At 35.5% G+C, this 12,336-nt stretch overlaps 1 protein-coding gene across 9 annotated transcripts in view; it reads right to left on the reverse strand.

Moving 5' to 3' along the window:
• Positions 1-429: 429 nt before the first annotated feature.
• Positions 430-12,336, reverse strand: part of MATR3 (matrin 3) — a 30,478-nt gene continuing 18,571 nt past the window's right edge. For 6 of the 9 annotated variants that reach the window (XM_079143948.1, XM_079143943.1, XM_079143941.1 and 3 more), the window contains 9 exons: positions 11,266-11,391; positions 10,657-10,782; positions 10,350-10,517; positions 8,963-9,094; positions 8,377-8,420; positions 7,903-8,278; positions 5,255-5,621; positions 4,608-4,729; positions 430-1,647 (listed from right to left, as the gene is read on the reverse strand). In XM_079143948.1, coding sequence (XP_079000074.1) covers positions 1,597-1,647; positions 4,608-4,729; positions 5,255-5,621; positions 7,903-8,278; positions 8,377-8,420; positions 8,963-9,094; positions 10,350-10,517; positions 10,657-10,782; positions 11,266-11,391 — 1,512 coding nt within the window. In that variant the 3' untranslated portion in view covers positions 430-1,596. The remainder of the gene's footprint in view (positions 1,648-4,607; positions 4,730-5,254; positions 5,622-7,902; positions 8,279-8,376; positions 8,421-8,962; positions 9,095-10,349; positions 10,518-10,656; positions 10,783-11,265; positions 11,392-12,336) is intronic. The other 3 variants (XM_079143944.1, XM_079143947.1, XM_079143945.1) reach the window with 2 other exon arrangements.

Below are 12,336 nucleotides of genomic sequence, written 5' to 3' on the forward strand. Positions count from 1 at the left end.
TCTTGCCTTAAGTCTCTCAAGTCACCAGGATTTGGGATTTTCAGGCATGCGCCACTGTGTCCACCTGGAGACCATAAAATTCTACCCAGCTTTTGAAATATCGTTTAATATACTTCAGCCAGGAATTTCAAAGATAATCACTACAGGTTTTATTTTTAAAAATTAAAAAATGTGTTTTTTTGACAACAGATAATTCAACACCATGAATTTCTACATATTGAAAGACTGGCAGAACTAATTCTTGTTGCTTCATGTTCCAATGCTATATATAGTTAAAGGTATGGACATGACTAAACAAACTTTTTAAATTTCTTCACCCTTAGTGCTTTATACCACCCCCATTGGGAGGAAAAAAACAAAACAAAACAAACCAACACATGAATCCCATTTTTAGTTGTGTAACAGGAACAAGAAATCCACCAGCACCAAAAAGTTTAAAATTCAGATCTTTAGTAGCAGTCTTTAGAACACTCACTCTAGATTAAAAAAGTAATAATTTGTTAAAGCATGCACAAAAGTGTAACAGTGAATAAAAATCACAACTGACAAATATATTGGTTAACATTCCAAACATGTATAACCAATGAACATGGCCTAGGTTTTTTTTTATTGGTATTCACTTCAGTAACTTGAATCCACAGATATAAGCAGTAAATAACCAGAGAGTTACAAGTAAACACAGATTATACATGCAAATTTCTGTTCACAAAGGTCACATGTGCAGGTACATGAATTAGAAGCGTGCGTCTAGAATTATGGCCAAACTTTTAAAATGCAGAAATGTAAAAATTACATCTTGAAAATATGAAGAGATGGTCTACACACTTCGAAAATCAAAATATTGCTTATACCAGAGATGTATGACAGCTATAGGATTCAAGTGACAAGCAGTAGATCTTAAGAAATTAATACTGGTCAAAGAGAACGGGAATATTTTTACATTTCACTGAAAATACATCGACTACTAGAATACAAAACCTAGCAGGAACTCAGGGAAAAAATTACAAAATCTAAAGCCAATTACTTAATATTTCTTATTACCTAAACAACAGCATGACATTAAAAGAAAACTGCACCTGCATCTGAATTGCCAATTTCACATGAGTTCTCTAAAAATGAAATGCAACCAAAACAGCTTCAAACTCCAAATGAAAAGTCTGCAAGGCTCAGATTAAAATGTGGAATGTTTCAGATGAAAGTAATAAAAATACAATTGGTTTTGTTCTTTATTGAATGGAATCAAAAATTGACATTTCTTTGAAGCTTGGAACTAAATTTCATTTCTCTGAACGGTTCTATGTTATCTTTTACTTAGTGGTGCAAGTTGTCTTAATGTAGTTTACGGAGTCAGTCTCTACAAAGTACTTCTTCTGTCTGTTGCCATTCTGATGAAACAAAAACTATTCTTCATTAACTTAACCGTTATGTGTATTTTTTTTGCTATAACACTTAACACATGAACAGACATCTATTATTTTTCCACTAAAACAAAAGAGTACAATAGTTTTCTTCTAACTATCAGTATTGTATTTAAAAAAGGTTAACATTAAAAACAAAGAACCATTGTTTTCTTTGAAATTAAGCTTCTTGAACATATTAAGCCTCCTTCTTCTGTCTGCGTTCTTCTGCCAATTTATTCAGAAATTTCTGAGGAGAAAAAAAATTATAGGAATTAAGCCATGAAGAGAAACATTAACATATACATTAATTCTAAACATTCCATTCAAGCTTAGGGACCTGAGTGCAACTTAAACTATGACTTTATTGATACTTGAAGATTGAGTTTACCATTAAGTGTACAAAACTCAACTGGTTCAGAGGACACCACAAATAAGGCATGGGAAAAAAATGGTAAGTGAAAAATGGACACTTTAATTATGCAATTAACCCTAAGTTTTAGAGATGAAAATACAAACAGTTACATAGAATTGCTGCTACTCCAAGAACATAGATTAGTTAAAATGGCATACATTTAGTCAATGCTCTAATTGTTAAACCAGGTGGACACGTTTTCAAAGAACTGATAATAAATGTTAGGCTTGTGGAGCACCAGGTGTTTGTTGAAACTAGTGCTAAACTAAAGCAGTCACAAAGAATACTTAACAATCATGCCTGTGTTTCAATAAAATTTCATTTGCAAAAGCAGGCACCTGGGTCACAAATATAACTTGCTGACTCACCACTAAACTTACAATTTCTAATCTAGAATTTCTAAGACATGAGATCTACTAAGGACACATTCAAGTACAAAAATCATTTAAAAAATCTAATCTAAAGTACCACAAGTTCCTTCACTTCTTGTTGAAATGTTATCAACTCTGGTTACTACAAACTGATGGGGGGCTTAAAAGCTATTATATCCTTATAATTTTTTAGTGAAGTTGACAGTTTCTTTTTTCTTCTTTTTTGGTAACAGGGGTTGAACCCAGGGGTGCTTTATCACTGAGCCACATCCCCAGACCTTTTTTATATTTTATTTAGGGACAGTCTTCTTGAATTGCTTAGGGCCTTGCTAAGTTGCCGAGGCTGACTTTGAACTCATAATCCTCCTGCCTCAGCGTCTAAAGCCACTGGGATTACAGGTATGCACCATTACACCCAGTCAACAAGTCAACAGTTTCTTTCTTTCTTTTTTTTTTTTTTTTTTTTTTGGGGGGGGGGGGTACTGGGGATCGAACCCAGGGCCTTGTGCTTACAAGGCGAGCACTCTACTGACTGAGCTATCTCCCCAGCCCCAACAGTTTCTTTTTGATAGGAAGAAATAATGAAGTGAGTCATCTCCAAGAGACCAAATATCTAATTATGAGCATAATATTGTTCTATGAAGTATGAAATCATTTTCATGTTATTCCAATTCTTTTAGGCAATACATTGTAGTCTTCCAACCCTGAACAGTTTAAACTCAAAGAAAGCAAAATATCACACTAGGTTCAGTGGTGCTCTCACATGCTTTTAGTGTGCAGGAGGTTCTGGGTTGAATCCGCACCACACATAATACACACAAACTCAACTGCAGTTACTGCTGAGAATAAACACCATTCTTTTGTCATATCCATAATTGTATGAGACATAAAGGTAGCAAGAATAGTCATATTTAAAAGAAACAAAAGTGATATAAGGCAGGAATCATAATTACTTCCAAATAATTATCCATCTAGTCAACATAGAAAATGTTTCTGATGACTGACTGCTATACAAGTTGAATGTCTCTCATCTGGAGAGATCTTTGGGATTAGAAGTGTTTTGAACTTCAGTTTTTGGACTATGCACAAATGCATGGAGATTATTGTTCCCGTACAAGACCCAAGTCTAAATACAAAATTAGTCTATATTTTGTATATAACTTATGTACATAGCCAAAGGCAATTTCTTTTGATTTTACTGAGCAGAGCTGGAAACTGAACCCAGAGATTCATTCATACCCCAAGTGTATCACTGAGCTCTAGCTCCAGCTCTTGAAAGTTAATTTTATATATTATTTTTAGTGTACCTTTGACAATGACCTGTCACATGAAGTCAGGAGAAGAATTTTTTTTTTTTTTTTTTTTTTTTTTGTGGTGCTGGGGATTGAACCCAGGGCCTTGTGCTCACAAGGCAGGCACTCTACCAACTGAGCTATATCCCCAGCCCAGGAGAAGAATTTTGTCCTTGTAGCATCATGTTGGTTCTCAAAAGTTTGATTTTGAATTTCCACATTAGGGACACTCAACATGTAATAATTAATATTTCAAGTCATGTGAAAAAACAAGTTGTCTAAAATAATGAGTTCTTTTAACTTTTCTCCCATTTTTTTACTCCAACATTTAAGGAGGCCACTAATTATTCCTGCTTCATAAAAATAACTACAGTGTCATTACTGGAAAGTGATAATGTAAAAATTAAATAGGGACATGGCATCATACAAAATTGATAAAGCTTTATATTATTCCACTTGGAATTCAGACCTCTAGCATCTTCCAAATTAGAGTACCCACCACCTATGTGAGAGTATTTGGGTATTTATTTATTTTGGGGTACCAAGGATCGAACCCAAGGGTGCTTAACCACTGAGCCACATCCAGCCCCTTCTCTCTCTTTTTTTAACATTTTGAAACAAGGTCTCATTAAGTTGCTGAGGCTGGTTTTGATCATGTGATCCTCCTGCCTCCTAAGTTATTGGGACTAGAGGGTGTGCTAACAAGCCCAGTATGTTTGGATGTTTTAAATTATATCAGATAAATCATAATATGGCTAGAAAGTAATTTTATATAATATTCTTAGCCTACCTTTCACAAAGACTCAATTCTTTTTTTTTTTTTTTTTGTGGTGCTGGGGATCAAACCCAGGGCCTTGTGCATGCAAGGCATGCACTCTACCAACTGAGCTATCTCCCCAGCACTAAATTCTTTATATAATTGGGATGATCTATGAAAAGAGGCTCAACAGATGTTTCTAGAATCCATTAAACTGCTTAAAGCCCATCAAATGATAAAAATATCTTCAGGCTAAAGCACTGTGCAGGGTCCAGAAACACACACATGTATTTTACTTATCTCATTTATTTCCATAACTTAAATGATTTGTTAGTTTTCACCAAAGAACTCTCCTCTTTTTAGATTCAGCCTTACCTTTAATTTCTGATAATGAGGAAGGCTGCTGCAATGAGTATTCTTTGCAACTTCTTCATTTGTATAAAAGAGTGAACACAGCTTACAGTAAAACCCTGTTTTAGGTATCACATAGTCTATACCTAGAAACACAAACATACATTCTTACAAATTAAGTAAACTGAGTAGTCTCAAATTGTTTTTTCCTGTCAATATAATTGGAATCAGACAACATATCTGTGGAAAATTCCATATGTCCTAAGCTATAAACCAAACCAAACCAAACCCACAACATTACAGTTAACTTTGTACTTAACTGATGTTCAAGGTCCCACCTAACTGGACTCTTAAAAATTAAAGACACAACTACAACACAGAAACACAAAACAAAAATCAATGCATAATTTTCTGAAAACTTTATGAGAGCAGAGAAAACACTGTGGAATGATAATACAAAATCAAGAGACATGTAAGAGGAAAAGAGAATGTTATCACTTAAGATATACAAACTATTCCCCACAGGAATTAAACAAAACAAAAAAGCCACAACAACCTCGTTTAATGTACTATCAAAACTTACATAAAAGCAATTTTTAAATCTTGTTTTAATAAGTTTGTTGGGGTGGGGATGGAGGGATAAGAGGGAAGAACAAAGCCTTAAAGCTCACCAACAGGAACATTGGGCTGATATGGTCCAATTCTATACTCATCTGGGATTGTATAGTCTTCCTTGTTTTCATCACTTTGGCCATCTGCATTTTCACTTGTATCTTTGTTGGGGTCATCAGCAGTCTCAGCAGATTCAGCACCTGGTTCTGTATTTTCCTCATTTTTTATTCCATTTTCCAACGCTGCTTCATTTTCTTGATCAAGTTCCTCGATCTTGTCCACCTTAATTTCAACCAAACCATCATCATTTTTGTCACCAGATTTAAATGCCATGCCCGATTTACGAAGTTTCTGAAGTTCCGAATCTTCCTCATCACCAACCTCATCTAGAGTGACAAAACCTTCCATACTCCCTGGGAAACGACGCTGTTAAGAAAGACAAATTTACTCTGCAACAATTATCCTGCAGCATCCCTTCCATTTGTTTTACTTGAACGGAAAGGGATAGCGTCTTTGTCTTTATTCTCTAAAAATGCTGACCTTCTCTTTTCTCCCCCCAAAATTAAGGATAACTTTTTTGTGTGTGGTACTAACACACAAAACTAACTCAGGGGCACTCTATCAATGAGTCATATCTGCCATTTTTTTCGGGAGGCGTGGGTACCAGGGATTGAACTCAGGCGCTCAACCACTGAGCCACATTCCTTAGCCCTCTTTTGTTATTTTATTTAGATAGAGGGTCTTACTGAGTTGCCTTGCCTCTCAGGCTATCTTTGAACTCTCGATCCTATCTCAGCCTCCCAAACTGATGGGATTACAGGCATGTGCCACTGAGCCCAGCTGGAGCTCTTTTATTTTGATATAGGGGTTCTGCCAAGGCTGGCCTCAAACTTGGGATCCTGCTGCCTCAGCCTTCAGAGTTGCTGAGATTACAGGAATGCACCATTGCATCTGGCACTGATGACTTTTAGAAAAATTTAGTTTGTTTCAAATTTAATAACTGGGGCTGGGTGTGGTTCAATAGTAGGGCTCTTGCCTAGCATATGAGAACACTTGAACTTGACCATAAAGCACTGGGAAAAAACTAAGGGGCTAGGAGTGTAATTCAGTGACAGCGAGTGCTTCAGCAGGTGTGTCAAGTCCTGGATTTAACCCCGAGCACCAAAACCAAAAATACTAATAAATGAAAGGCCTGTCTCACACAAGGAGCAACAAATAACTGATATGACTTCATATTCCACATTTTCTAAGATTATTATGCTGCTAAAAAATGTGTCACAGAACTGATTTAATCAAAGTAGCTGAGTAACGTTCGTTGCAAGCCAATACCTTGCAATACAACTTTTCTTGAGAAAAACCCTGAAGTTTGAAATACTGTAATCATTAAGAAATCCATCTCTGCAGCATGACTATCTAGGTTTAAGTTTTGTACCTGCGACTTATAAACAATACAAACCAGGACAAGTTATTGAACTTCTCTAGGATTCAATCCCCAAATTTAGGAATGGAATAGGGCTGGGGAGTATAGATCCGAGATGGAATGTTTAGTGTCCCTCAGTCCCTGGGTTCAATTCCCAGTACCACAAAAACAAAACCCCTAATTTATGGAAAGGGTTAATAATGGTACTTACTGCATATGTTTACTGTGAGGATTTAAATGCACAAATAAAGAGTCTAGAAAAATTTGTGGCATTTAGTAGTGCTCAATCATTAGCTTTCTATAAGGGTAAACAATGTTACACAATAATCACCTACTCTAGGCAGAAAAATAAACTAAGATATAGTGACCAAGCCATCAAAACTTAGAGGTTATAGGTAAATATTAAGTTTTCTTTTCCTTTCTTTGGTACAGAGGATTGAAACCAGGGATGCTTAAGCACTGAGCCACATCTCCAGTCTCTTTTATTTTTTTATTTTGAGACAAGGTCATGCCAAGTTGCTAGGACTAACTTTGAACTTGCAATCCTCCTGCCTCAGTGTCTCCAGTCAGGCATGTACCACCATGCCATGTACCAAAGGGTAGTTTTCTTTTCTTTTTTTGAGATGGGATCTCAGAATGTTGCTTAGGCTGGCTTCAAACTGAAGATCCTCCTGCCTCAGCCTTTCTCCCAAGTACCTGGAATTATAGGCATGTGCCACACCATACTGTCTTAACCCTCATTTCACCTTGTCATCATTTTATCAGTTTTTTTACCCCAGCAAACCCGGGGTCTTTGTTTACTTTTTACCATGTCATTAATTTTTATATTTATTTCCTTATATATAACTTACTTTCTAGTAAAATTCTTTTAAAATCCATTAAAGTACTTACTAAGTCCATATTTCTTAAACAGGAGAAATTCTTTAAATTATGCTGGGTCGGTTAACCTACTACAAACTCAAACCACATCTTTTTATATATAAGCTGTACTATAAGGCCACCCTAACAGTATGTACTTCTATATAACCACTATATACAGAAGTAAAGACTCTCATTTCATTACTAAAGTGTTCTTCACAAGTTAGCTCTTTTTTACAACTATAAGAAGATGTCCTATTTATTTATTGCAGAGTTTTCATTTAAGTGTGTATAGTCTAAATTATATTTGTTTTTTTTTTTCTGATATAAATAACAATTCTTATTGGACCCTGCTTAAATAAATAATCTGAAAAATTAATCTGATTTATTGTTCTAGGAAAACAAGTCAATACAAAATCTCTTATTTACCTTTTTAAGCTTTTTCTTTGCTGCTGCTGAAGCACTGGCATTTGCATCTTTTTTTACAGCTTTATCTGAAGGCTCCTTTTTCCCGTCAGAAGTCACATCACCTAAATTAGCAAGATCAGTCTCATCTCCCACAGAACTGCCACTTTCTAGAAGTGCTGCTGCTTCTTCTTCATCTACAAGTAGCTCATCTTCAGATTCCAGAAGCATATTAGGTTCCTGTTCTGTCTGGTCATCCTTTGTATCTTTCTCACCGTCTTCACCTGACTTCTCTTCTTGTTCTTTACCTTCGGTTGTACTTTCAGTCTTCTGAGAACCATCAGTTTTAGATTTCTTATCACTTGGAGATTCTTTGCCATCTGGAGAATAAGATCTTTTTCTGAAATAAAAAAGATGCACCACAATGAATTATGGGAGGTTAGAAAAATTAAAAATTTAACATACTAATGCATATAAATACAAGCAAAATGAAATTACCGGGATTTGTCTTTTTTCAGTAAGTCAATGCCTCTGTTGGGAATCTGTAAGAGAAAAGTTTTGCATATGTGAAATAACTGAATTAAACTATACTCATTTGTAGAATATATAATCATCCATTAACATTTGGTGGCCATCCTTATAGAATTAGCTCAATTCAATTCTTATAATCACACTCAAGAACTCAAACTAAAGATACTCAGTTCATCACAACCACTAAAACAACAGAAGGGTACCATAAACATTTTGGTAACAAAACTGTTTAAATAAAATTTTAATCAGTTAAAAGTAATGAAAGTGCTCTTTACAGAACACCAGTTAAAAAACTGCTAGTAGAGAAAATCATAAAAAGGTTGTTGTCTTTCAATAATCAAATCTTGTGTTTTTAGTATACAAAAATCTTAACAAGAATGTTGCACAATCAGCTGGCTGGGCAAAATGGTGTACACAAGTAGTCCAGTTTCTTGTGACTAAGGCTGAGCTATAAGGACCACATGAGCCCAGGAGTTTGGAGCCAGCCTGCAATATAGCCAGAGCCTGTCATTTAATGAAGTTTTTTAATGATGAGAAATCCAGCACTACATACCCTCAGTACCAGTTTTTTATATTTCTCAGAGAGGTCAACCTTAACACATCTCCCCTGAAACCAAAGGGCTTTTTTCAGACAATGGTCAACCATTGCCATTGCATCTTCTCTGGTCTCCATCTCAATGAAGGCCTAAAATAAAAAACAAAACCCATAAAGGCTATAAATTCTCAGCACTGTACAGTAATATTATTCTATTCTTGTTAGGAAATTTACTCTGTAGCATGGCAACACTTTAAAAAAACTAAGTTATAACGAAAAAAGGCAGGGGTCAACCTGTCAGATTTACAAAGACCCTAAAGTCACTATATCACCAAACATAAAACCATTTTTATGCAATCTTTCTGAAAAAGTAGTAAACTTAGTACATAAGAAAAATAAAAGTCTAGAAGGTTACAAACAGACTGTTGAGCTAAAAAGTAATAAAAAGAGTTCTCATCACTTTCTTTTCTCTTCTTTTTTTTTTTTGGTTGGGCATTAAACCCAGGGTTGTCTTCCAGGTCAGACTTCAAATCTCTGAACTTTTTTTTTTTTTGGTAACAGGGATTGAACCCAGGGGCACTTAACCACGAGCACCATCCTTTAAAAAAATATTTTATTTAGAGACAGGGCCTCATGAAGTTGCTGAGGTTGGCTTTGAACTATCAATCCTCCCGCCTAAGACTCCCAAACCACTGCAATTAGAGGCATGCACCACTGCGTCCAGCTATCAAAACTCAACGTTTTAAGTGAAAATACAAGTATGGTACAATTTAGTCATTAAATTCAGATTTTGAAAAACCCGTAACACCCAGTTTACAAAACACTCTCAAACAATGTTAGTTTGATTATAAGTGGGTGTGTAGTTGTTATCTAATTTGGTAAAACAAGAAACCAAGCTTGACAGGGTGGTGCACACTTGTAATCCCAGCAGACCTGGAGACTGAAGCACAGGAGTATCACAGTTTGAGGCCAGCCCCAGTAAACTTAGCAAGACTCATCTCAAAATACCAAAATAAAGAGGGCTGTGAACATAGGGGATGTAGCTCAGTGGTGGAGTTCCCCAAGTTCAAACCCAGGGCCATACAAAACAAAACAAAACAAAAAAAAACTTTTTTAATTATGAGAATTTATTCAATGCTTCACTATGTAGATCTACTATGAGGGGGAAAAAAAAAAATCACTGTATGGCTAAGAAAACTTATAAGATAAAAAATAAACAAAAAAAACCCAACTACCTTTCTGCTTTCCTCATTAAAAATGAAGACATGGAAACACGTGTATTTCTGTATTTTCTTTTTGGTTCTGGGAATTGAACCCAGGGACTTACAAATGTTATGCAATTACTCGACCACTAAACTATAATCCCAGCCAACTCAAGTACTTCTAAGTAATTTATATGTGTTACCTGACTTTTCATCCTCATCAATATGTAATTCTTTATTTTCCCATAAGGTTCAGCAAGTTTAAGGACTGCACTGTCAGAATAGCCAGAATGGGGCAAATTGCTGAGATGTATCACACGTCCAAGCTCTTGCTTTTGATCAAACTTCTGATCTGGCTTCCCTTCAGGTTTCTTTAAAACAGGGGAAAAAGGTAAAGTCAAATGATGGTCAATCCAAGTCAGTAATTTAAAACAAAGTTAATAATATAAAAATGATGCAGTGAGTGGTTATCTATAACTTGCAGGGCAAGGGGAAGGAAGAAGAGAATACCTTTATTCTTTTATACTTCTGGGATAAATGAACTCTCACTGGTTTGCCAAATACTAATGCTGGTGTGGTTGTATAATAATCCACTGCAGCCTGAGCATCTTCTGTTGTTGCCATTTCAATGAATGCCTAAATAGTTCAAAAATTTTTTTCAATAAAATAACATTTCCCCAACATTTTTAGGCATTACATTTAATCATTGAATAGGAAGCATTTTCAATAAATGTAAAACAAAAAACCTGTACTAACAATGTTATTTTATAAAAAAGTTATCTGAGACTATATTCATGGTATTCAACTATCATTTACTATGCCTACTGAATTGAAAAGTGATTTGGCATCATTTGGCATAGGTCTAAAAAAGGTTTCCAAAGAACTTTCCTTTTACTGCCTTTATAGTGACACTACTACTTAAGGATCACAATTTATAAAGTTTCTAATAATCTATTACTACTTGAATATTATTGGCATATTCAACTATTGGCTTTTCCTTTATATATTTGTAGTCCATGATTTATAATTACATGGAATTTATTCCTTTTCTAATTCAATATCACTTCTTTCAGAAAACACCTTAGTGGTATTAGTAAATATGCTTATTTCAATTCATACCTCATTAATTTTATTTAGAATCAGATGATTTGAAATGACTCCGAAAGGTTCCACCAGCTGCAACAGTTGATATCTCAAGTTTTTCCCACGCTGAAAATCCATGATGTGAACAACCCGGCTAGTTTCCTATTCATTGGGGAGAAAATCCAAATCAGTATATATATACTTTTTGTACTGGGGACTGAATCCAGGGGCTTTACCACTGATTCACATTCCCCAGCCCTTTTTAAGTATTTTATTTAGAGACAGGGTCTCACTGAGTTTCTTAGGGCATCGCTAAGTTGCTAGGCTGGTTTGAACTTGCAATCCCCTGGTCTCGACCTCCTGAGCTTCTGGAATTACAGGTGTGCTCCACTATAATTTTTTTTAAAAAAGCAACAAGTGCCAGGTGCAATTGCAGATTGCTATAATCTCAAGGCAGAGGCAGGAGAATCACAAGTTCAAAGCCAGTCCCAGCAACTTAGCAAGACCCTGTCTCAAAGTAAAAAATTGAAAAGATGGGGAATGTGACTCACTGGTTAAGTACTCTTGTGGTCAATTCCCAGTACATACAAAGAACAAAAAAGGAACAACAACAACAACAAAAAGACAACAACAAAAAAACCCAAGCAAAAAAAACAAAAACAGCCAGGTGTGGTGGCAGACACCTGTATTCTTAGTGGCTTGAGAGGCTGAAAAGGAGGATAGTGAGTACAAAGCCAGCCTCAACAATTTAGGGAAGCCCTAAGAAACTCAATGAGACCCTTCTCTAAATATAATACAGGGGGGGCTGAGGTAAGTCCAATCCCTGGTACCAAAATCAACCATCAAACAACAACAGAACAAAAACAAAACAAAAGGCAACAAGGGGTGGGGGGCTGGAGTTGTTGCAGTGTAGAGCATAGGCTTAACAAGGCTCATGGCTCTCATCCCTAGTACTAAGTAGTAAAAGTAACATGAAACACATTATCCATTAGAATTTTATAGTCTATAACTAACCACAAAAGTTAAGTTCTTAAAATAACAACTCATAACATTCCAGAGAAATTTAAAACTACTTAGCTATTTAACTGTCATTAATAAATTATTTCT

Source organism: Sciurus vulgaris (genome assembly GCF_902686455.1).
Source record: "Sciurus vulgaris genome assembly, chromosome: 6".
NCBI lineage: Eukaryota > Metazoa > Chordata > Mammalia > Rodentia > Sciuridae > Sciurus > Sciurus vulgaris.